The 24,828-nt window shown below is 43.3% G+C and overlaps 2 protein-coding genes across 3 annotated transcripts; both read left to right on the top strand.

Annotated features, from left to right (window-relative positions):
* Positions 1-721: 721 nt before the first annotated feature.
* LOC138819144 (sodium-dependent glucose transporter 1B-like) lies at positions 722-15,914 on the top strand. 2 transcript variants are annotated; one of them, XM_070010449.1, is made up of 6 exons: positions 778-842; positions 6,060-6,144; positions 8,103-8,271; positions 10,164-10,280; positions 11,927-12,871; positions 15,033-15,914. In XM_070010449.1, the coding sequence occupies exons 3-6, from the start codon at positions 8,211-8,213 to the stop codon at positions 15,035-15,037; spliced, it is 1,128 nt and encodes a 375-aa protein (XP_069866550.1). In that variant the 5' UTR covers positions 778-842; positions 6,060-6,144; positions 8,103-8,210; the 3' UTR covers positions 15,038-15,914. The 2 variants fall into 2 exon arrangements, with proteins under 2 accessions (XP_069866549.1, XP_069866550.1); XM_070010448.1 differs by lacking the exon at positions 6,060-6,144 and having other exon boundaries at positions 722-842; positions 15,033-15,910.
* Positions 15,915-18,232: 2,318 nt separating this feature from the next.
* Positions 18,233-21,620, top strand: LOC138819515 (sodium-dependent glucose transporter 1C-like). The gene is made up of 2 exons (XM_070011051.1): positions 18,233-18,341; positions 20,114-21,620. The coding sequence occupies exons 1-2, from the start codon at positions 18,233-18,235 to the stop codon at positions 21,049-21,051; spliced, it is 1,047 nt and encodes a 348-aa protein (XP_069867152.1). The 3' UTR covers positions 21,052-21,620.
* Positions 21,621-24,828: the final 3,208 nt, after the last annotated feature.

The following is a 24,828-nucleotide window of genomic DNA, read 5'->3' as shown; positions in this document are numbered from 1 at the left end:
TAGCCACAGGGAGAGGAGGACATGCTGAACTACGCCACAAATGCACACTAACTCCTGCTTGCGACTTGGCTCCAGCTGTTTTTCTGCTGCCTGTCCAATCTTGGAATTGGCTGCAGTGAGCATGGGCTGCATGCAGAGACCCTTGGTCCATCCCAGCACAGTGGAGAGTCCGCAGAGCAAGCTGCGCCCACGAGGCCTCTGGTGGCGCTGAGAGGCGCAGGCGGAGCTCTGGCGGGGTCCTCTTGTGGTGGGTCTAGAGACCCCAGAACCATGGAGCAAAGGTTGTCAGCCCAGAGGATGCAGCTGTTCCGAGGCTGCATTTACAGCTGCCACCACGAGGAGGCGCCCGTCGGCGGGTGTCTGTGGGCTTGCTGGCAGAGATGCTGCAGTGGAAAGCGACTCTCTGTCTCCCAGGCAACCGAGTTTCCTCACCCGTGGAGACAGGTCCTGGATGAGGAAAGGCCAACCACCATCTTCAGGAGCCACTGTGCTAAGTGGAGCAGCGCGTGTCTCCAGCCTGCAAGACGTGCGCAGTCCAAAGTCTCAATTCCCGGTCCCTGTCCTTGGACCGTCCCTGGGGGGAGGTGGCACCCAGAGGCCTCTGCGGCTGGAGGGACCAGTGCTCAGAGCCCGGGATCCCCAGGCAGCAAAAGGCCGCCAGGCTGGAGCTGGAAGCCGACCTCGGTGGGCCGGGGGCTGCCGGGCAGCGGCTCCTCCAGGCCCAGGCCCCTGCCCAGAAAGAGCCCGAGGCAGTGGCGGTGTCCTGGAGGCCGAGTGGCCGTGCCGGGAGCATGCTGCGCTGGTTCACCACCGTGATCCTGTGTCTGGCCTTCCTGGGGATGGTGAGAGCTGGGCTGCCCCCAGGCTGGGTTCTAGCAGGGGTCCTGCAGGGCTGTGCTCTCCCCCTGGAGTCCTGCTTCTCCCTACTTGAGCACTGAGTAACCACTCATCTGCTTGGCCTCAGTGTCCTCGTCCAGCCCTGGGGTACAATGCCAATCCTGGAGGGTGGAGTATGAAATTGAGTGTCCTACTATGTGTTTCAAATGTCTCAAACTTTTCTAAGATTCCTTTAGGCCCTGGCCCAGACACAAGAGAGGTATCTTGGTTCTCTAGCCCCTGCCCAAATGGTTACAGAGAAAAGTGCTTTTCTGGGGTTTCCTCTTTTTGTAATGTCTGGCTGCTTAACTTCAGACAGAATGGAAATCAAGAGGAAAATGAGTTTTCCAGATTCTGTATCTGTTAGGTTTTTAAAAAGAGGTAAGCCGAGTAAGAACAGCACCAGCACGCACGTGGTATTCAGATAAGGGGTAGGTTTATTCAGTAGAGCTGCTTGGACCAGGCAAGGGTGGCACTCCACGTGGCTGGGAAAGGCCTGGGTATGAGAGAGAGCTGGGAAGAGAGGAAAGAGAGAGAAAAGAGCAGAGAGAGGGGTAAGAACAGTAGCACTCACGTGGTATTCAGGTATGGGGTAGACCTGCTGGGACCAGGCAAGGTTGGCACTCCACGTGGCTGGGAAAGAGAGAGAGCAAGAGAGCAAGAAAAGAGCAGCAAGAGCTAGAAACGAACAGAGAGAAAAAAGGGAGAGTCTGGGCCTGGGCTAACCCTTATGTAGGGTATGGGTCGGGAAAGGTGTGGCCACATCAAATTCAGATGTGACCTCAGCGGATGCAGATGTGACCTCTTCCAGGTGTCCCAGTTGCCTAGGTAACGCAGGTACTGGGTGGAGACTTTGCTGAGAGGAGTGTGGAGTCTGCTCGCCATCCAGGAGCGGACCTTACAGTATCTGGCTCAGTGGTAAAGTTAGGCACCTGTCTTCTACTCTGCCCTAATTCTAATCAACCCTTCAGTTTTTCTTATAAGAAATATAAAATAGTGCAGTATAGTTAATGCTATGTACACCTTTTGCCAATGCCTTGGGTAGCTTCCATTTCTGCATTTGACAATTGCGATCTGGGGGTGTGGGAAGATGAACCCCGGCAAGTCACTCCTGGTCACTTAAGCATTCAGAGACTCAGAGGCAGGATTGTTGTAAAGCTTTGTCATTGCAGGGAGGGAGAAGGTCTAAGGAAGAAGTCACTGCAGGTGATTGGTGAGTTCCCACTCACTGTGCCCCACACTTGTAAATCTTAAGAAGACATGGAGTAATTTGAATACAGCCAAGGCCCTAACTTTGTAGTGTACTAAGTGCTTGCTGTGCACCTGTGTGCTGGTCCTGGTCCTTAGTTGTGCCTGCTCCTGTTGAGCTCGGTGGGGGGTGGGTTGCTTGCCTTTGGAGCACCAGTGCAATTAGAGCCAACTATTCTCGAAAAGTAGACAATGTGAAACCATTTTTCTTAAAGGGTTCAAGGAATTAGCCCTGAAAGGCAACTGTAACCCTTAGTTCTTGCTAACCTCCATTATAAAATTAAGTCATTTGGGGGTGGGGCCTGAACTCTGGGTCTGGGCGCTGTCCCTCAGCTCCTCAGCTCAAGGCTAGTGTTCTACCACTTGAGCCACAGCACCATTTCAGGCTTTTTTTCTTTTGGCTTATGTGGTGCCGAGGAGTTGAACTCAGGGCCTCATGCATGCAAGGCAAGCGCTCTACCACTGAGCCACCTTCCCAGCCCTAAGCAAGTCATTTTTAAAATCACGTTCTTTGCACAAAGAAATGTTTGAGGATTTATGTGTTGGGAAACACCTGAACAGCAACTGTTTGCCAAGCTCTGTCAGGGAGCCTGTGCAGGTGATGTCTATTGGCAGAGCAAGAAAGGGACATGGAAAGGAATGACTTTGCCTGTTTTTAGTGAATTTGCCTCTTTTGCACATTTCTGGCACCTTGCAGGCTGGGATGGGCTGCACTCTGAACTGTACAGCTACTTGATCAACTAACAGTCTCTCTGGTTCAAGTTTGATCATATTTTAAGGTGGTTACAGATCCCTCTATACACGAGCAGCTTTGGATCAAATTTAACAGTTCTCTTCTTTTGTTAGCTGTTCATGTTAATGGAAATTGACAAGAATGTTGATAGAAAGTACAAGTGACTGAAACTTTGAGCCCTGGAAGCAATTTCTATCACCACAGGACAATGGCCAGCTTGGCTTAATTATGGAATTTGCTATTTATTGTTTTTGTTGTTGTTGTTTATGCTGGTACTAGAGCTTGAACTCAGGGCATTACAACCTTCCCTGGCGATTTTGCTCATGTGCTCTACCACCTGAGCCACATGTCCAATGCAGCAATTTGCTGATTAATTAGAGATAAGGATCCTGGATGTCTCTGCCCAGGCTGGCTTCAAACCTTGAGCCTCTGGTTCTCAGCATCTTTGAATATCTCTGATTACAGGTATGAGTCACCATTGGCTAGCACCTGGAATTCACAATTTACAATGACAGAGTTGCTTTATGATTCCTTATGCTTGCTTCATGTTTCTGTTGATCATTTGATGAACAGGAATGGCTGCTTAGGACATTCATGACTCATGAGGGAATATATCAGGGAGACTATTATTATGACTGTCAGGAAGATTTATCCAGAAGCCAAAATACTCTTTATAACAAGTATCTCTATGAACAAACTGATTAAAATGAAATGATCTAATATCCCCTTAATAAAGAAAGTAGAACAGTACTCAAGCACTAGTGGTCGTTATCTTTGTTCAGAGAATGCTATGATTAAAGCTCATAGTTGTATTTGAAACTGCCTGACATTAAAAAAAATGTAATCGAAGCCAGACCTTGATGGCTCATGCCTGTACTCCTGCCTATTCAGAGGTAGGGATCTGAAGACTGTGGTTCAAAGCCAGCTGGAGCAGACAAATCTGAGAGATATTTATCTCCAAGAGCTGTGGCCTAAGTAGTAGATCTTCAACCTTGAGCAGAAAAGTTAAGGATCAGCCCCTATGCTCTGCGTTCAAGTCCCCAGTTCCAGCACCAACAAGGAGAAGAAGTCAACCATTTTTGTAATTAGCCCAGTAACACAAGTCACAGGAACCTGGAGATTCATTAAAGTAAGATTGGAAATCTAGATGAAGAGTAAAAAACCTTGCTGTCAACCATTCAAGATGCCTGCTAACCACCAGTCAGCAGCTCACAGGCATGGGTGTGTTCTTTTCCTCTGAGGAGTCTCTGCAGTGGATGGGGTGGTAGTGTCTTAAGAAACAAGAGTCATGGAAGTGGCACTGCGGCTCAAGCGATGGAGCACTGGCCTTGAGCTGAAGAGTGCAGGGATTGCGCCCAGGCCCAAGTTCACGCCTCCAGACCAACAAAAAAAAAAAAAAAGAAAGAAATAAGAGTCATCAGCCATCTTTTCCTCTGTGTGTGCTTGGGTTGGAACCCAGGGCCTACTGTATACACTAAGTATGTGCTCTGTCCATTGAACTACACCCCAGCCTGTCGGCCACCTGTTCAACTCCTCCTTTGACCTCTTCGACCACATTGGAAGGTTAAGCACTCAGTATTCTTCAGCCCCTCACATGAGCCCAACACAGGCAAGGAGGAGCTGTACAGCTGAGTGCTGTTCCTCCACGGTATTGTGAAACATCCTTGTTTTCTCTTGCCTTTGAGAGCATGGCTCCTACCCTCTGAGCCCCAGGGAGGTCTGCTTAACCACCAGATCCAAAGTGTTCCCCAACTTAGAGGTTAGCTTTGAATTCCATATGAGTGTGGCACTGCGCTGCTGCCAAGAGCCAGTGACTAAGAACCCTATGAACAATGTTCCTCCCTGAAACTTACCTTTATCTCCTGCAGAGAGAGTGCACATGCTAGCTACTCAGGGGGCTGAGATCTGAGGATCACTGTTCAAAGCCAGCTTAGGCATGGGCATCCATGAGATGCTTATCTCCACTTACCTTCCAAAAGCTGGAAGTGGCACTGTGGCTCAAAGAGGTAGAGTGTTAGTTTTAAGCACAAAAACGCAGGGACAGTGCCAGGCCAGAGTTCAAGACCTAGGATGAAAAACAAAAAAAAAAAAAAAACAAAAAAAGAAAGAAAAAAAAAGAAAAACAAAAAGATGAGTTGCACAGATTTCCCTCAGTCCCAACTTTTAATACCTGATAAGAATAATAAAATATTCTACTATAGGAATAACATCTTTGAACATCTACTTAATTCACTTGATCTCTAATATTTGTGTTGGATCATTTATAAAGAGGAGATCTTGACAAGCTAGTCATCAATTATTCTTGCTGACACATTTGGTCCAATGGAGTTAACACAAGAGTACTTTATCAGGAACATTTCTGGTTGTATTACATCTAGTGGAGACAACTCTAAAGACATGCCTTTTAATAGTAAGCTAATATTTTTTTATTAACCAAAGACTACCCAAGGCAAATAAATTTGAAATGAATATAGATGGTGGTGCTGGTGGTTGTGGTGGGTCTTCTGCTTCTCTTCTTTCTTCTTCTTCTTCTTTCTTCTTCTTCTTCTTCCTTCTTTCTTCTTCTTCCTTCTTCTTCTTCTTCTTCTTCTTCTTCTTCTTCTTCTTCTTCTTCTTCTTCTTCTTCTTCTTCTTCTTCTTCTTCTTCTTCTTCTTCTTCTTCTTCGTCGTCTTCTTCGTCGTCTTCTTCGTCTTCTTCTTCGTTATTCTTCTTCGTCTTCTTCTTCGTCTTCTTCGTCTTCTTCTTCTTCTTCTTCTTCTTCTTCTTCTTCTTCTTCTTCTTCTTCTTCTTCTTCTTCTTCTTCTTCTTCTTCTTCTTCTTCTTCGTCTTCTTCGTCTTCTTCTTCGTCTTCTTCTTCGTCTTCTTCTTCTACGTATTTTGTTTTTGGCCTTTTTTTTTTTTTTTTTATTGGTATTGAGAATCTTACCCAGGATTTTGCACTTGATAGAGAAGTGTTTTCCACTGAACTACATCCCAGCCCGTTAAATTTTCTTTTTGAGAGTGAAAATTCCTTACTTATATAAGCATTTCTATTTTCCTTTTTTGAGTCATTTGTAATCAGGGGAAGAGGAGGCCTGCTGGCCTGTGGGAAGCCATCAGGATCTATCTCTTCCCCTAGCTGAGCTCCAGCTCCTCAGTCCTGCCTTGCCCTTTGGCCTGGCTGGCTGAGACTTAGGGTTATCTCTCTCAATTCCCTCTCAGTGCTCTTCACAGGCCCTCCATGTAAGGACCTGATCCATCTAAAGACCCCTCAGCTCCCCTGGGACCCACATCTTCTCCCACAAAGGTTGGTGATCTCTCTCCTTCTCTAAGGTTTTCAGTTCTGTGTGTGCAGAGTAAGGTTTGTGTGTGCAGAATAAGGTTACCCTGTGTTTCTAGACACACACCTATTCTGGGTCCATAATTTTTGTGACTCAAGTTAGCAGGAGCCTCAGCAAGTGGGCTCCTTAGATTTGGAGGAATCTATTTTCAATAGGGGGTCTCTGACTGGATAAGAGCCAGTTGATCATCAAATTCAGTGTGATCCTGGATTTAGTTCAGACCCAGAGAGCTCAAAAACCAAATTTGTGACCCTCAAATGGAAGAGAATGATCCCTCATGACCCCCAGGTGCCCTGAGAGACTGGCAGGCACAAGAGGCCCTGGTTGGTCCATTCTAAATATTCCATCGCTGGTTCTCCTGGGAGTCTCTGGAGAGTAACTTCAGTCCTCATAGCCAATGTCAGCCTTCCAAGGAATAATTAGCCAGGGTGGGTGGCTCACACTTATAACCCTGCTATGTAGAAACTGGTATCTGAGGATGGAAGAAGCCAGCCCTTGCAGGAAAGTCTGTGAGAATCTTATCTTCAATGAACAACTAAAAAGTTGCAAGTTGAGCTGTGGCTCATTGTAGAGATCTAACCTAGAGAGAAAAAGCTCAGGGACGATGGGGCCCAGGCCCTGAGTTGAAACAGATGAAAGGAAGAGAAGGGGAAGAGGAAGGAGGAAGAAAGAAAGGAGGAAGAAAGGAAAGTAGTGCGTGTTGTATGCTTAGAATTTAAAAATGACCTCAAGAATAGCTTTATTGTCATAAAGTTAATGGAACATTATGCAATACACATGTGATAAATAAACACATAAATTCATTTATTTTTATTTTTGCCATGCTTGAGATTGAATACAGGAACTCAGGCAAGGTGGGCAGATGCTATATCACTGACTGACATTCCTAGCCAGCTACTTACTAACTTTCAATACAGTCTTTTCTTCTTTTTCTTCCTCTTCTTCTTGCTCTTCTTCCTCTTCTTCTTCCTCTTCCTCTTATTCTTCCTCCTCCTTCCAGTCTTGAAATTGTTGTATAAAAATTCCTTTTTTCAAAGTAGTCTTTCAAGGTATTATTCAAATAGTGAACTAACTACAACAAAATGCTACAAGAAATAAAACAGTTTTGAAACAGGCGGAGGTTTTTGGTTTTGTTTTTGGAGTCTGTGTTTTGCTATTTTAGTCCAGGGAGGCCTTGAACTTGTGATCATCCTGCTGCCTAAGCAATGGAATTCAGGCATGCACCACCACAACCTGATGAAATTAAAAGTTTTGATGAGAAGAAAAGCAGTTGGAGTCTACAGCCCTGGTGATGACAGGAGTGTCACTCTATGTGTTTTTCTTCCTGTGGGCTCTTAGAAGTATGGAATTCTGTGTCCGAATAGGACACTCCAGTGACAAGGAGATTTAGTCCAGTCAATTCAGTTCTGCACACAAGGGTGCATAGGCACTCTACCCAGAATTAGGCAGGTAGACCTAGCCCCCTTGGTTTTTATGCTAATACAAAGAGTAGTGCCCTCCCTCCTACCAATAGGAGTCCAGCTCACATTCTGTTTGTGATTGGCTGATTTAAAGAAGCTAGACAGCATTCTGTCAGTGGAAAGTTCCCACTTGGGAACTTGTTATCAACAAGCCCCAAGGGGATGTTCTTTAAGTCCTAAGTAAGGACTCCTACACCTGACACAGCTGGCTGGTGACAAACAACACAGCTGACAGTTGCCTCTTGAAGTCAAGAGGCAAACAATTCCAGCAAGTATAAGAACAAGGAAATATAAGTACAAAAGAGTGACTGATTATGAGATGGAGAAACTTTAGTGTCACAGGGTCTTGACTTCATTCTCTACTTTGCTTTGTATCATCTCCCCATTTTTCCGTAATGGATGTGAGCTAGATGCATATTGTTTTGATAAGCAAACATTTTTGGCTTTTTTTTTTAATATTTCAGGGAATAAGTACTTCTATACTGGGACCCACGTTTCAAGATCTGGCCACTAACGTGAACCGCAATATCAGCAGTCTTTCTGTAATATTTGTGGGTCGTGCTTTAGGATATATGTGTGGCTCTTTAATCGGAGGAGTTCTTTTGGACTGTATGAATCAGTTTTTACTTCTGGGTAAGGAAACAGTGATCTTTGCTTCTTTGTACCTGTCAGTGAATTTACAACTTCATATTTACAATAAGAAAACTTGTTGACAACTGAAATGAATGGTGTTTCAGGGTCCTCCACAGAAGCCAGGTCTTTCTCCATGGCTCTCACCTTGGCAGCCACAGGGCATCTGTCCTGGGCCACCCGGAGCCTTGATTAACCCTCAGGTGTGCTGATGGCAGTCCTGAGCCTCCCGACCTCCAGGGGAACTGAGGTACCATGTCACACACTTGTCCCAAATCTCTGCACATCAGGTTTAGGGCAGGTCTCTAGGGCTATCTGAAGCCAGATGAGCTGTGGGAATGTGGCCAGGCTCTCTGGACTCTGGGTTGACAGTGTGGGGCAGGAGATGGTGACAAACTGACACAGGCTTCACATTTATCTCCATGTTAGTGATGAGCCCAGAGCGCTATGCTGCAGCCTGGTGGTGACCAGCATCGGTTTTTATTTTGTTTTCTTATTTATTTTTGTCAGTCATAGGGCCTGAACTCTGGGCCTGGGTGCTGTCCCTCACCTCTTTCTTCTGCTCAAGCCTAGTGTTCTACCACTTGAACCATAGCTCCACTTCTGGCCTTTTCTGCTTATGTGGTGCTGAGGAATCAAACCCAGGGCCTCATGCATACAAGGCAAGCACTCTACCCCTGAGCCACCTTCCCAACCCCTGGCATCGCTTTTTAGCATGCTGTGGTTTGAACAGAACCATGGGTTTCAAAAAAATCTAGATCCATCTGACAAAGCACCTTTGGAAGCAAGGAGAATAATCTACATTTACTGATAATTAAATAAAGTATCCTTCTTATTTCTAAAGTAGCTTTCAAAGACATGCACACACGTGTGTGTGTGTGTGTGTGTGTGTGTGTGTGTGTGTGTAATGTTTTTGTCATCTTGATAATCCCACTCAGAGCCCCACACATGCTACCTAAGAGGTCTATCACTGAATCCCATGTCCAGCCTAATAGTAAATTTGCCTTGAATTGCTTCACACTATTTGCCAAAACAATTTATTCTGATTTACTAAACACTATTATATTAGTTGTACCATATTTAAAAGTCCCTTTTGGTTCTCTGTTTTTCCAGTCATTGGGCTTGAACTCATGACCTGTTATCCTCAGATTTTAGCCTACTGTGTAGCTAGGATTACAGGCCTGAGCCACTAATGACCAGCTCTTTTGGTTTCTTAAATGTAAAGTATTTAAATAAATAAATTTTGTCTCTTCTGTGATAAAGATTTGCTTAGTGGTATCATATATAGATTTAATAATACACAAAGATCTTAAAATATTTTAATGATATGACCACTTACAGAAACTTTTTAACTTGAACTTACTTTGTATTTTGGAAGCTTTTTTAAAAAAATTATTTTATTATTTACAGGTGTGACTTTCTACATCCATTAATCCTTACACCTTAACTCCTTTGCTCTTGACACATTGAATACATAATTAATAGTCCAGATATACATCAAGCAAAAAAAAATAACAGCTTTAATTCTAAGCTGTCATTACCCTAAAAGAAAAGCTGCCTTCATGAATCTTCTGGAAGCTTTAATGATATTGGCTTGACTCATGACCCTGGAGGAATGCTGGTTTAATTAATTAATTAGCACCATTATTAGTTATTAATTTATTTTGCCATTCCTGGGCCTGAACTCAGTTCCTGGGCATTATCCCTAAGCTTCTTGTACTCAAGGCTAGCACTCTACCCCTTGAGCCACGGTGCCACTTTGAGTTTTTTCTGTTTATGTGGTACTGAGAAATCAAACCCAAGGCTTCATGCATGCTCTGCAAGCACTCTACCACTAAGCCACAATCCCAGCCCAAATGCTGCTTTTATAGCTGACGTTTGACTCTCGTTTGCAGGGCTGTCCATGTGGGTCGTCACTGTGAGTACTTATCTTATTCCATTTTGCAAGACTGCAGTGTTGCTGATTATTATGATGTCTGCCATGGGTGTCTCATTTGGTGTTCTCGATACAGGTTAGTGGAATTTTGAACATCTGAAAGCTCAGAAAGATTGTTCATTTAAAATATTGTAAGTTGCTGATGACACATGCCCATAATCCTAAATTCTCGGGAGGCTAAGATCTGAGGAACATAGTTCAAAGTCAGCACAGTAAAGTCTGTGAGATTCTTATCTCCAATTAGCCAGCAAAAAGCTGGAAGTTGGAAGTGTGGCTCAGATGGTAGAGTGACAGCCTTGAGCAAAAAAGTTAAACAACAGTGTGCACACTCTGATTTCAAGCACCAGCACTAGTACAAAATAAAAATAGTACAAAAAAATAAAATAAAGTAAAATAAAAATCCAATCACTCTGCCTATGGGTAATTAAACCAAAGGTGATCAATCTATCATTTTGGGATCAATCTTTATCATTGTGGTATAAAAGACAATGATGGAACTGGACTCCCGTGGCTCACGCCTGTAATCTTAGCTAGTCAGGAGGCTGAGATATGAGGATCATAGTTCAAAGCCAGCCCAGATAGGAAAGTCCACGAGACTCTTATCTCTCACTAACTACCAGAAAACTGGAAGTGGTGCTGTGGCTCAATTGGTAGAGCACTTACCTTGAGCTGAATTGCTCAAGGACAGCCCCCAGGCCCAGAGGTCAAGCCCCACCACTGACCCAAAAAAGAAAAAAGAAAAAAAAAGAGACAATGATGGTTTGATAGCTGAAAAATATGTAGAACCACTATTTGGCTGTACAAACATAGAGACAGCCACCTGGTTTTAAGCTTAGAGAATCCTGGCACAACTTTCCTATTTCTTTTCTACTCTTTTTTTTTTTACCCTCTAAAGTTCCTATTCTCCACCCATCTTCAAAACGGGACTAAATGACTCATGTGATAGCTCTTTATCCTTTAATTCTAGCCTCCTTGCATGCTCATTGTCAGACTATGCACATATTTTATCTTTCAGATTTTGTTTGACTATAAAATTCCAGGAGGAAATATGTGCATATCTGAAATCTAAGTACAAAACAGAAAACTTGATATTCTTGTCTCTAATGAGCTCAACAGAATCCTGTAATCAAGTCCTGCCTGGGTAGTTTGAATGTACCTTTTACATAAAATAAAAACTCTTCAATGGCCTACCCATATAACACCCTTTGATGATTTGCTCACTATTTAATTTGCCTGGAAAATATGTATAAGTCTTTAAAATATACAAGTAGATATAATAATATTAGTCTCCAATGTGGAATTGGCAGTACTTTTGTTTATTTACTTTTTGTTCTTGTTTGTTTGCACTCAAGGCCTGGGCACTGTCCCTGAGCTTCTTTGCTAAAGGCTAGTATTCTGTCATTTTGAGCCACAGCTTCACTTCCTGTTTTCTAGTGGTTAATTGGACTTTCACTGACATTCTTGCTGGGGCTGTCTTCAAATCCATAACCTTCAGATCTCAGCCTCCTCAGTAGCTAGGATCAGCGGTGTGAGCCACCAGCACCTGATCGGTGTGGGAACTGTTTTATAACAAGCCTTGGTACTGAGCCTGGCTGTAAGAACATTGTTGTCTGGGGGTGGTGGTGGTGGTGGCTTAGGGCTGTTGAGACACAGAAGTGACTCAGGGCCAGTGTTACTAAGTTCTGTGTATAACTTAAAACTTTCTCTGTGTCTCTTTGCTAGGTGGGAAAGTGCTCATCTTGGCTCTTTGGGGGGACAAGAGCCCCAGCCACATGCAGGCCTTATACTTCAGTTATGCCCTGGGTGCCTTCCTGGCTCCCCTGCTGGCTAAACTGGCCCTGGACCCCACAGTGTCTGCTGACAACCACACAGAGCCCAACTTTCTCCCTGCAGCCCTCAATGCCTCTTCTGGAGCCGCCTCAGACCCTCTACTCGCAGCTCCCCATGACATGAACTTACTGTGGGCTTATGCTTCCTTAGGCACTTACATTCTCGTAGTTTCTCTCCTTTTCTTTGCTCTGTTCTGCATGAAAAGCTCAAGGCAGGGAAAATCAACAGCATCTGCTCAGCAATCTCGAAGAGCTCAATACCACAAGGCCCTTCTCTGTCTGCTTTTTCTGTTCTCCTTCTTCTCCTTTGGGGCTCTGGTGACATACACTTCTTACCTTTTCTCCTTTGCCACCACCCATGTTGGCATGGAGGAGGGAGAGGCAGCTGGCTTGAACTCCATCTTCTGGGTTACCTTGGCAGCCTGCTGTGGCCTGGCAATGCTCTTTGCAGGCTGTTTAAGCCCTGCCACCATGATTGTTTTGAGCAACATTGGCAGCCTGGCCTCCTGTTTGTTTCTGGTGCTTTTTGACAGGAGCCCCCTTTGTCTCTGGATAGCAACCTCCGTGTATGGGGCCTCGATGGCCACCCCATTTCCCAGTGCTTTTTCTTGGATGCAACAATACACCACCATCAGTGGCAAATCTGCTGCATTTATTATGATTGGTGCTGCCTTGGGACCAATGGCTATACCTGCATTAACCGGAGTTCTTCAAGGACAATATCCAGTTCTACCAGTAGTGCTGTATACCTGTTTTGGGTCTGCAATTTTCACTGCTGTTTTATTTCCTATGATGTATAAAGTAGCTACCTTGCCTCTGCGAAAAGGAAACAGAAAAGGTGAGTGTTCTGGACTATGAAGACAAGAATGAAAATATGATTCAGAAAAATAAAATGAAATCTGTTCATTGCCTTCCTTCCTTCCTTCATTCCTTCCTGGCTTCCTTCTTCCCTTCCTCTCTTCCTCCTTTTCTCCCATCCTCCTTTCCTCCCTTCCTTCATTCCTTCCTCTTTTCCTTCCTCCCTTCTTCCTTTCCACCTCCCTCCCTCCTTTCATTTCTCTCTCTGTCTGTGTCTCTGTCTTTGTCTCTCTCTGTGTCTCTCTCTGTCTCTCTCCCTGTCTCTCTTTCTCTTTGTCTCTCTCTCTCTGTCTTTCTCTGTACTGATTTGAATCCAAGGACTCCCTAAATCCTCTACCTAATCTAATTTCAGCTCAGAAATGGCTTTTGAACTGGTTGAAATGAGTGGAACAATGAGGCCTTATGTAATGCAGATATCTAGTCATATGTTGATGGACCCACAGTGAGATTGCAAACCAATTCCTCTTCAGTGCATTGATGAATGCACCCATTTCAGTTAATGCTGGCCCTCTGCCACAGAGCTCCAGGATAAAAGGGAACAACATAATACTCAGAGCAGATAGATAATTCCTGACTTTAAAAAGTTAACATAATTGTATTGTTATTGTTACATTGTTAGGCCAAAGCAGAGCATAAGCAGATTTTCAGCACACTTGGGGATCAGATTTTCTAGGTTGAGCTGGGCACTGGTGGTTCATGACTGTAATCCTAGTTACTCAGGAGGCTGAGATCTAAGGATTGTGCTTTAAAGCCAGCCTGGGAAAGAAAGTCCATGAGACATTTTGTTTTTTTTTTGTTTGTTTGTTTTTTTTGGTCTGATAATGGGGCCTGAACTCTGGGCCTGGGCACTGTCCTTCAGCTCTTCAGCTCAAAGCTAGCCCTCTACCACTTGAGCCATAGTGCCACTTCCGGCTTTTTTCTTTTTTTTTTCTTTTTTGTTCTGGTCATGGGGCCTGAACTCTGGGCCTGGGCGCTGTCTCTCAGCTCTTCAGCTCAAAGCTAACGCTCTACCACTTGAACCACACTGCCACTTCCGGCTTTTTTCTTTTTGCTTATGTGGTGCTGAGGAATTGAACCCATGACCTCATGCATGCAAGGCAAGCGCTCTACCACTGAGCAACCTTCCCAGCCCCCGGCTTTATTCTTTTAGCTCAGGTGGTGCTGAGGAATAGATCCCAGGGCCTCTGGCATGCAAGGCAAGGGCTCTACCACTGAGCCACCTTCCCAGCCCTCCATGAGACATTTTGTTGTTGTTGTTGTTTTTCAAAGGGCTTGAACTCTGTGCCTGGGCAATGTCCCTCAGCTCTTCAGCCCAAGGGGAGCACTCTAACTTGAACCACAGTATCAGTTCCAGTTTTCTGATGTTTTATTGGAGATAAGACTCACAGACTTTCCTGTCCAGGCTAGTGTTGAACTGAGATCCTCAGATCTCAGCCTCCTTTGTAGCTAGGATTAGAGCTGTAAGCCACTGCCCCCCCATTCTGCCAACACCCCTACCCCCTGCAGCCCAGGATCCCAGAGACTCTGATCTCCACTTAGCCAGCAGAAAACTGGAAGTAGGGCTGTGGCTCAAAGTAGTAGAGCAATAGCCTTGAGAAAAAGAGCTCAAGGAAAGCATTCAGGCCTTGAATTCAAGCCCCATGAGAAAAAACATTTTCTCCGTCCATTTAGAGCTCATGGTAAAAAGGTTCGAAATGCTCTGAATCCAGAGCATTTTATAAATATACCATGTTTACATGCAGTAGGATTTTCTTCTGAGGCTCATATTTGGTAAGAGCTTGATTAAGTGGACGTTCCATGATTTCCCCCTTTCAGAGTGGTTTTCAGGCATTTGAGTTTCTTGTTGTTTCTTAATTTGAGACAGAGTTTGTTTATCTTTCCCACGTTGGTCTGGAAGTCACTATGTATTTCATTGAGCCTCAAACTTGTGATCATCCTGTCCTTTCTGCTGAGTGAGACTTCTGTTTTTCAGAAGTTGGGTAGTATTCTGATTTAGGAGAAAAAACACAAACCTGTGAAACAGTTTGCTGACCAAATTGTCAGGCTTCCATACTGGGCTTGAACAGTAGGGAGGGCAGTTCTAAGAAAGCGCATCCTTGGAAAGCTCACATGCTTTGCTTAATGCTTTTCCTTCTCTGTAGGCTGAACCAGAGGATGCTAATCTGTCCTTTGAGTATTTCTGCTCTATGAAGAGGACACCGTGCAGTGCCAAAGAGAGCTGGCTTCAAAACAGGACTCAGCTTTCCAGCAACACACAGGCACTTAACAGAGGCCTCACCTGTGACTCAAGAAATGATTTCTAAATTGAAAATCTCTCATTTTCATAGTTTCTCTGAGATATCCTCTAGGGATTACTGTGATTGCCAGTGCCTTCTTCATGTCAACTGAGTAGCGAAACAGAAACAAAGAGCTTTAGGAATTTGCTAGTGATTATTAATATGCTCTAATTCAATGTACTTATTGTGTTATTTGTGATTTTCTCAATAAGGGTCTGTTAAAATGCTGCCGTTCATGATTCAGTCACATTGTAACTCCTCTGAAATCAGGGTGTGTCCTATTATAAATGTACCTTTACAGTGTTGGGAGATTTTACTTTGGATGTATTTTGGTGGTTTTACTTTGCTTTACCACTTTTGGACTCAATTGACAGTTTTTTCCTATACATATAATAAATAATGTAAAAAATGTTGATTTTTCACAGTGTATTAGATTCAGCAAAACAAGATGAATACATTACAGCAGCATTTATGAAGAGTTGGTACATTCTCTGCTTTTTTCACTGCGGCAGTTTCCCTTGACAGGCATTTCATGTACCTAGAATCTGTACCTTCCTATAGTCTCCATTGCAGCTTTGTCTTTACTTGAATAATTCTTAAGAAGAAAAAGAAATATGGGTATCTAGACTGTAATCATTTTATTAAATGTCAATACCAGAGTCCAGAAGCGAACTGGGGCAGGGGTGTAGTGAGCTCTGAATCCCTCATTTAAATGTACGTTTAAGGGAAGAGTATTTGAGTATTAGCAGAGTATTAGAGTATTAGAGTATTATTAGAGTATTAGCAACACTCTGATGCTATTGTGATTATAGTAATAGAATCTGTATAATCCATAAACTTTATAAAATATTTAGATAAAATTATGACTAGTAGAAGTAGCACCTCTCATTTGCTAATGATTATCCAGTTTTTTTCCAATTGTTTTTTATTTTAGGAGGGACCATTCATGGGGCCTGAACTCTGGGCCTGGGTGATGTGTCTTAGTTCTTCAGCTCAAGGCCAGGGCTCTAACCTCTTGGGTCACAGTGCCACTTCTGGCTTTTTCTGTTTATATGGAGCTGAGGAATTGAACCCAGGACCTCGTTCATCTAGGCAAGCACTCTACCAATGAGCCACATTCCCAACCCAATTATCTCAGTTTAATAATTATATGTTTTTGGTGCATTTTTAATGATGATAACTTGGCCTACGACCCTAGTGAATATTGATCTTTCCTTATTTTTCTCTGTGTTTCTTCTTCCTTCCTTCCTTCCTTCCTTCCTTCCTTCTGTCCTTCCTTCCTTCCTTCCTTCCTTCCTTCCTTCCTTCCTTTCTTTCTTTCTTTTTCTTTCTTTCTTTCTTTCTTTCTTTTTTTCTTTCTCTCTTTCTTTCTTCTTTGCTTCCTTCCTTCCTTCCTACTTTCTTTCTTTCTTCTTTCCTTCCTTCCTTCCTTCCTTCCTTTCCTTCCTTCCTTCCTTCTTTCTTTCTTTCTTTCTTTTTTTTTTCTTTCTTTCTTTCTTTCTTTCTTTCTTTCTTTCTTTCTTTCTTTCTTTCTTTCTTTCTTTCTTTCTTTCTCTCTCTCTCCCCTCCCTCCCTCCCTTGTTACCTGAGCCCCTTCTTCCCTCCCTCTCTTCCTTCCTTCCATACTTCCTTCCTGTTTTCCTTTCCTTCTTACTCTGTCTCTTCCACTCTCTCTCTCCCTTCTTTTTTCTTTCTTTCTTTCATTCTCTCATTCTTTCCCTGACTGCCTCCCCATCTCTCCCTCCCTTCCGTCGTCTCTTTCTTCTTTCCTTTCTTCCTTCCTTGTTTCATTTTGTTATGGACAGGATCTCACTATGCATCTTATGGTGCACTGGAAAATACAATTCTTCAGCCTCAACCTTACAAGTAGAATTAAAGATGTGAGCCACTATGTCTGGCTAATACTTGTGTGTGTGTGTGTGTGTGTGTGTGTGTGTGTGTGTGTGTGTGTGTGTGTGTGTGTGTTGGGGGGGCAGGTTACTAGAGTTTGCTCTCAGGTGCTTCTGTTTGCTTGTCATATGCTTTACCGCTAAACCATATATCTAGTCCTTTCTAAATGTTACTTTTTATTGATATAGGGTTTTGATTCTTTTTTATTAATGTTTTTTATTGTGAAATTACTGTACAGAGGGGTTACGGTTCTATGAGCAATGTAATGAGTACATTTCTTATCAAGCACTGTTGCCTCCTCCTTTGTTTTTCCCTTACCATCGCTTCCCTCCCATCTCCACAACTACACCTCCCCCCCCAGTCCCCTATCCCACCCCCTTTCTAAATTGTACAGTTCGTTTTTCAACATAGTGTCTTCTACATCTCATTGTTGCAATGGGTCAACCAGTATCTCTATTTAAACATTTTGTTTTTTTCCTTTCCCTCCCCAAATTAGACCAACATCGAATACACTGGAAACAGGGGTTATACCATGGGGGAGGAACATACAAAGCAACAAAAAATAATCACATGGTAGGGTCGTGTTATGGTAGACTTCCCACAGCAGCTAGGATGACAGGCTTGTACAATCCACCCGCCCCCCCCCCCCCCCCCACTCCCGGTTCTTCTGCTGAGGTAGAGTCTCATGGACTTGTCTGCCTGGCTGGCCTAGTCTGAGATCTAACTTTCCCCTGTAGCTGACAGGCAGTTACCATCACACCCACCTATGGCTTGCTTTCTTTTTGTATGGTATTGGGATTTGAACTTGGGGCCTTGCACCTGCTAGACTAGCACTCTACCACGTGACTCATGCCTCTAGCCCTGCTTTTTTTTTTTTTGCTGATTGTTTTACAGATGGAGTCTAGTGAACTTTTCTGCCTGTGCCTCAAGCCATGATCATCCTAGATCTTAGCCTCCTGAGTAGCTAGAAATAAGCATAAGCCACTGGCAGTCTGTGTCAGCTCCAGCTCTTGGTTTCTAAGGGATTTTGTGCCCAGGATGGCTACAAACCTCAATCCTCCCAGTCCACCCTATCAAGTCACTAGGTTTACAGGGTGGAGGGGGTGGGGTGGGGTAGGGGAGGAGCCATCTGCAAGCCATACAAGTTGACTTTCTTACTTTTTCTAGGGGTGTCAATGCTGGCTACCACTGTTGGTCTTTATCTTATCCCTTTTTGTAAGAACGCAGCATTGCTGATTGTCATGATGGCTCTCTTTGGGGCTGTGGTTGGCACTATTGATACAGGTCAGTGGGACCTTTGTTCTATCCAAGAGTGGGTGCTTTCTGTTAGAAAAGTTGAGCTGATGATGCTAAACTTTGCCTTGTAATAATTAGAAACAACAGAAATTTACTCAGGTGATAATTAAACCTAGATGGGTAATTATCTACTAGGCTAAAACTTTGTAACCATTATTTGGCTGTGAAAGCACAGACAGAAGCAGACATTATTATCACACATAATGTACAGAGTATTTACACAATATACATTATACAAAATATAAAATGCACAAAGGCATTTCGATTTAACATGTCAATCTATGTGTATAATGCTTTTGTGTGTGTGTGTGTGTGTGTGTGTGTGTGTGTGTGTTTGCATGAATGAGGGAATAGATGAATGTCCTGGGGCTTGAAGACATGGCCTGTTATGGTCCCTGAGCTTTTTTGCGCAAGGTGAGCACTCTACCACCTGAGCCACACCTCCACTTCCACTAATTAATTGGAGATAAGGGTCCCAAAGGCTGGCTTTGAACCACAATCTTCATATCTCAGGATCCTGGGTAGCTAGGCTATCATGCAATCAAGGATTAAAGGCATGAGCTACCTGCACCCAGCTTAGCACAGTGTATCTTGATGAATGTCACCCCTTCCACATGCTCCTCCCTTGTGTCCAGTCCCAAAAGTTAGGTGGTTCTGTTTTCTCATATGTATCTTGAATATTATGACTGCATTCACCCACTCTTGCTCTCTCTATTCCAGACACACAATCTAAAATAGATCTTCCCTCCCAAGCTTAGAGAAATCCATGTAATTCATGACTTTCCCATGTTTCTTTTCTGTTATTTTCTTTCTCTAAAGTTTCTGGTCTTCTACAACAGATGTTCTCCATGTGCCATCATGTCCTTGAAAACCTGCTGAATAACACATGTGATATTGTTTACGATTATTGATTACCATTGCTCATGACTTCCTTTCCCATGCTAAAGTTACTTGAAGCCAGGTGCTGGTGGCTCCTGCCTTTAATCCTTGATTCTAATGAAGCTGAGTTCTAAAAGATCCTCCTTTGAAGCCAACCTGGTCAGAAAAAGAACAACAAGTAAAAAGCAAGGCTGAGAGTATGGCTCAAGTGGAAGACTGCCAGCCAAGCAAGCAGAGCAAGCAAGTCTGAGACCGTGAATCCAAACCCCAGCCCTGCCAAAAAAACAATTAAAAATATTGTAAATTCTCCAGGCTTAATTTGTGTATAAAATTTCAGTGATGGAATTATGTGCTTATCTGCAAATATCTGATTACAAAGCAGACAGGCAAAGCCTTGATGCTCTTGCATTTCAGCTTGCACATGCTCAGAGTAGGTTCAGCTCTTGTTTCCTGTAATAAGAACACAGGGATCCTGGGGGGTGCAGGTCCTCAATGGGCATCTTGCATCTATTTTACACATCAGTAAAATTTCCTCATTTGGAACTGACTACCAATTTCAAGTATGTAATGGTCTAGTAATTTGGCCACTTGATAAAATTTTGACCTAGTTTATTTACATCCACACTTAAACAAATATGAATACCAAATTTCTCTGTAGTGTGGAATTAGCAAGTTTTGTAATAAACCTTTGGTCTGGAACTACGATGTAAACGGTGCCCGAGGATGAATAAGAGATGTTAAGCCACTTTGTTTTCTGATCCTGAGTCTCACAGAATTGATACAGGGCCAATGGGTGATGACTAAGGACTGAACAGAGCTCCTGATATGACTTATCTCTCTAACAATAATGAACTGTGTTTTTCCCTGTCTTTCATTGGTAGGTGTTAATGTTGTCATCTTGGCTCTTTGGGGGGACAAGGGCCCCAGCCACATGCAGGCCTTACACTTCAGTTTTGCCCTGGGCGCCTTCCTGGCTCCCCTGCTGGCTAAACTGGCCCTGGGCCCCACAGTGTCTGCTGACAACCACACAGAGCCCGACTTTCTCCCTGCAGCCCTCAATGCCTCTTCTGAAGCCGCCTCAGACCCTCTACTCGCAGCTCCCCATGACATGAACTTACTGTGGGCTTATGCTTCCAAAGGCACTTACATTCTCGTAGTTTCTCTCCTTTTCTTTGCTCTGTTCTGCATGAGAAGCTCAAGACAGGGAAAATCAACAGCATCTGCTCAGCAATCTCGAAGAGCTCAATACCACAAGGCCCTTCTCTGCCTGCTTTTTCTGTTCTTCTTCTTCTACGTTGGGGTTCAGGTGACATACACTTCTTACCTTTTCTCCTTTGCCACCACCCATGTTGGCATGGACGAGAGAGAGGCAGCTGGCTTGAACTCCATCTTCTGGGGGGCCTTCACAGCCTGCAGGGGCCTGGCAATCCTCTTTGCCACGCGTTTTGGCCCTGCCACCATGATTGTGTTGAGCAACGTTGGCAGCCTGGCCTCCTGTTTGTGTCTGGTGCTTTTTCACAGGAGCCCCATTTGTCTCTGGATAGCAACCTCCGTGTATGGGGCCTCCATAGCCACCACGTTTCCCAGCGGTGTTTCTTGGATTGAACAGTACACCACCATCAGTGGCAAATCTACTGCATTTTTTCTGATTGGTGGTACTCTGGGAGACATGGCTATTCCTGCAGTAACTGGAATTCTTCAGGGGCAATTCCCAGATTTACCAGTACTCATGTACACCTGTTTGGGGTCAGCAATCTTCACGGCTATTTTGTTTCCTGTAATGTATAAATTAGCCACCTTGCCTCTAGGTCACCAGTAAAAAGGACACAAAAAGAGTGAGGGGAAGAGAGCTCACACCTTAAGTTCTAGGCTGTGAAGGAGAGAATGGAGGAGAATGATGCAAAAAATGTTTTGAAGTGGTTGAGATGAATAATTCAACGGGATCCTTTGTAATGAAAACCATTAATTAAAAATATGTTGGATCCCATAGCCAGACTTTCCAACTAATTGCTGTCCAATGCATTGCTATTTAAATACTGCTCAGTTAATATCTGTGAATCCCTTAAGAAGCTCCTTGCCAGAAGCCAGGACAAAGGAACTGATGTGTAGAGAGGGCAGAATGCTTAGTGAATACCTTGACTAATTGCCACTCCTGAACAAATCAATCAGAATTTAGAAGATTTTCAGCATGCTTTCACATTTCAATTCTAGATCTATTTACATTAAATGGTAAAAAGTTTTGAAGTGTTCAATAATTCCTAGTCTTTCATAACTACCAGGTCTGATAAAGATCATCCTATGAGATTTGTGTTGGGCAAGAGAGTAAGTAGGTGATATTTATAATCTCTACTATTTAGAATCTGCTAAACAGTCATGAATTTTTGAGAAGTTGGGCAGTATCCAAATAGAGTAAAACCAAGCAAAACCCTCTAAACAAACAACCCTACACAAGTAGAATGTATTAGCTAAGCACATAGACATCAACATTCTCCCTGGGAGGCTGGAGAGTATCATTCCATTAAAGAGCACCCGAGATTTGGAGAGATAAGTTCATAATCTGTCATTTTAGAGGAAGAATGATAATGACTGACCTGACTTCTATGAAGGAAACAGCAAGCTCAGGACACCTAGCTTCAAGAGTGACTTTGTGTTCTGAGGCATTTCATGTAGGCCTTTCCTTTGTCCTGATCTGTGAGTCTTGGTATTAAAATGAGATAGTTTCCAAATCAAAAGATCCTTTGATTTCTAAAGTTAGTGCTAAGTATTTCTTAGGATTTACTATAAGTTTCAGCCCATCTTTCCTTTTGAATGAGAAGTAAAATAAGAGTAATAAATAGCTTTAAAATGTGTTATTAAGTTTGGTGCCAATGGCTGGCACATGCCTATGCTCCTGGCTATTCAGACTGCTGAGATTGGAGGGTCACAGTTAGAAGCTAGTCTGGGCAATAAAGTCCATGTGGCTCCTACCTCCAATTTATCACCCAAAATCCAGAAGTTGGTCTGTAACTCAAGGGGTAGAACGTGCTATTCTTCAGCAAAAAAGCTCAGGGATATGCCCAGGCCCTGAGTTCAAGCCCTAGAACTGGCAAACTCAATAAACTAAATGATTGTGCTACTGTCCCAACTACACAGAAGTCAGAGATTACAGTTTGAGACCTCCTGAGCAAAGTCCTTAGACCTTGTCTCAAAACACAAGGAGAACCGAGCACCTGTGGCTCATGCCTGTAATCCTAGCTACTCAGGAGTCTGTGATGTGAGGATCATGGTTCAAAGTCAGCATGAGCAAGAAAGTCCATGAAACTCTTAGCTCCAAAACACCATGAAAAAACCGGAAATGGCACTGTAGCTCCAGAGGGCTAGCCTTGAGCTGAAGGGCTGAGGGACAGCGCTCAGGCCCCCTGTTCAAGCCCATGACTGACAAAACAAACACAACAAAACAAAAAAAAGAAGCTGTTTGCAGTATTTCATGATTTTGATCCCAGCTATTTAGAATGCACAGGTAGGAGGATTGTAGTCTGATGCTGGCTCCCAGGCAAAACAGTAATGCTTTATCTGAAGAAGGAAAAATACAACTGAAGCTAAAAGGGTTGGAGATATCACTTATGGTGGTAGAGGTATAAGTTATAGAGGTAGAAAACTTGCTTAGCAAGTACAAGGTCCTGAGTTCAAGCCCCCATACCAAAAGGAAAGAATGAGCCAGTAATTTCATATGCAAATTTAAATATACTTAATGTTTAATAGTTTATAGAGAATACTTGCCGGAGCCTGTTGGCAACGAAAGGGAATCCTGAATTAGGGGGTGAGAATGCGGAAAAATAAAGACATAAAACAAAGGATGGGGTTGGGATATCTGCAGCTCAAGACTGCAGCACCGTTTATTTGTAACTTTCCTTATTATATACTATTAGCAGTCAAGAGGTAACATAAGTTTACCATAGTGCAGAGAAACAAGGAAAATTTTAATAAAAACAAGGTGCAGTAAAAACAAGTCAACTGGTAGAAAGTAAAATAAACTCTGCAGACCGCAAAGCAACCCTGGGCACCAGGTGTTTTTCATGAAAGCCAGGTCCTTGTAGGTGCCTTCAAGAGAGCACAGGGGTCAAGCTGACCTTGGAGCTTTACTGAATTACATTGATACAGAGGCATTTTCTCCACACTTTTCATATTTCTGAAATCAGAACTATCTGAAAATGAACATTTAAGCTTGTAACCAAGTTAATCCACAGCTTTTATCTCATACACACATGTAGTGTAATGTAGGTTTTTATTTCTTATTTTTATTAGCTTAAAGTAGTTGCACAAAGGGGTTTCAATTTTATTCAGGGAAATACAATAATTTACCCAAATTTGGGGATTGTAGTATCTTTTTCAATGTTTTACAAGTCAATTCCCCCACATTGCTGATTATTGAATCCTTGGACTTGCCTATACTAGCTAGTGCTTCCCCACTGAGCTAAGAGGAAAGGATATTGTTATTGTCAGTTTTCCCTCTCTTGATGCTGTGATGGGTCTTGGAGACACAGTTCTGAGGGCAGAGGCTAGTGGAAGGTTACTACAGTAGTAGCAGCACCGCTGTCAGCCAACCCAACGGGGGTTCTCTACCTGAGGGTTGTCTGGGTTTTGATACTGGATTTGGCTTTTTCTGAATAGTTTTCTTGAGATAAGAGACTCACAGATTTGCCTGCCTGGGCTGTCTTCAAACTTTGTCCTCAGATCTCAGCATCCTGAATAGATAAGGTTACATGTGTGAGCCACCACTGGTTTTGAATGGTGATGACATCCTGCAGGGATGGGTCAGATGGTAAGTTGAGTTAAATTAGTGAATGTAATTAAAGAGGCAGCATCTTTCGCAGGGATTGGAATAGATGGCGCAGCCATCATCCAGGGCTCCTGCTCCCTAAGTGTGAAATACTTGGGACCCCAAAGTAGAGGTGAGAAGGTGGCTTGGTGGCCTAGAAGTCAGGATTGGGAAAGAACTTTATATTTAAATAGACAAACTGATGTGTCCATCCTTGGATAAATAAGTAGAACTGATGCCAGATTTTGTTCACTTCTTCCCAAGTTTTGCACTGTATTACATTTAATTTCTGATTGCAATATAGCTGCTTTCTCTCATTGCATGTACATAAATTTCCTGTTGAAAACAAGTTGCTTTGTTTTGTCTTCAGTGAAACACAGACCCTTTATTGACCTCTGACCATTTACCTTCTATGTCCACTACAACATTGCTTAGGTTAACAATGAGCAAGTTTGTAGAATGCTGATGAAAATATTAGAAGCCTCTTGTTCTTTTTGGAAATCTACACTGGATTTCACAATCCAAAATATAAATTTCTATTGTGCTTGCATCACCAATACCCAAGATAATCCACTTCAAGAGAAAAGGTTTGTGTTTCTACTCATAGTTTTAGAGGTTCTAGCCCTGATTGCTTAGCTCTGTTGTTTTTAGACCTGTAGCAAGGCAGCAACTCATGACAGGAGCATCTGGCATTGTAAAACTTCTCACCTCAAGCTCAGAGCCCAAGAGAATGAGAAAGGGACCAGGGCACCAAAATCACTTTATAGAGCAAACAACTAGTGACCTGATCATCTCCCT

The sequence above is a fragment of the Dipodomys merriami genome, unplaced genomic scaffold (assembly GCF_024711535.1).
Source record: "Dipodomys merriami isolate MVZ:Mamm:240054 unplaced genomic scaffold, mDipMer1.0.p SCAF_8, whole genome shotgun sequence".
Lineage (NCBI taxonomy): Eukaryota > Metazoa > Chordata > Mammalia > Rodentia > Heteromyidae > Dipodomys > Dipodomys merriami.
This window is presented reverse-complemented; position numbering and strand designations above follow the sequence as displayed.

What these genes read in the sequence shown, in the direction of transcription:
- LOC138819144 (XM_070010448.1), top strand. Translation starts at nt 792, where the DNA reads ATGCTGCGCTGGTTCACCACCGTGATCCTGTGTCTGGCCTTCCTGGGG. An exon ending in GAATCAGTTTTTACTTCTGG is followed by an intron (nt 8,272 to 10,163) that starts GTAAGGAAACAG and finishes TCTCGTTTGCAG; the next exon opens with GGCTGTCCATGTGGGTCGTC. An exon ending in ATTTGGTGTTCTCGATACAG is followed by an intron (nt 10,281 to 11,926) that starts GTTAGTGGAATT and finishes TCTCTTTGCTAG; the next exon opens with GTGGGAAAGTGCTCATCTTG.
- LOC138819515 (XM_070011051.1), top strand. Translation starts at nt 18,233, where the DNA reads ATGCTGGCTACCACTGTTGGTCTTTATCTTATCCCTTTTTGTAAGAAC. An exon ending in GGTTGGCACTATTGATACAG is followed by an intron (nt 18,342 to 20,113) that starts GTCAGTGGGACC and finishes TTTCATTGGTAG; the next exon opens with GTGTTAATGTTGTCATCTTG.